Source organism: Morone saxatilis, unplaced genomic scaffold (genome assembly GCF_004916995.1).
Source record: "Morone saxatilis isolate NCDOM2014 unplaced genomic scaffold, NCSU_SB_2.0 Contig14, whole genome shotgun sequence".
NCBI classification, from domain to species: Eukaryota; Metazoa; Chordata; class Actinopteri; family Moronidae; genus Morone; species Morone saxatilis.
Window position 1 is genome coordinate 22,444,245 of NW_023339696.1, and position 215 is coordinate 22,444,459.

Below are 215 nucleotides of genomic sequence, written 5' to 3' on the forward strand. Positions count from 1 at the left end.
GTTTAAACCAGTAGGGGGTGTTCCCGATGTATTTTTATAGTAAATTATGTAGAACAGATGCTACTCTTTGTTCTTTCAGGTCTGGTGTTGGTGACCGATGCGATCACAGCGATGGGTCTTCCTCCGGGTCGTCACACTCTGGGTCAGCAGGTGATCGAGATCCAGGGTCTCCACGCTTACGTAGCAGGTCTCAAGTTTATTTTAACTTTTTAAAT

General features: G+C 45.1%; 1 protein-coding gene across 1 annotated transcript in view; it reads left to right on the plus strand.

Annotated features, from left to right (window-relative positions):
• Positions 1-215, plus strand: part of amdhd2 (amidohydrolase domain containing 2) — a 7,855-nt gene that overhangs the window by 6,382 nt on the left and 1,258 nt on the right. The window contains exon 9 of the mRNA XM_035655351.1: positions 80-187. Coding sequence (XP_035511244.1) covers positions 80-187 — 108 coding nt within the window. The remainder of the gene's footprint in view (positions 1-79; positions 188-215) is intronic.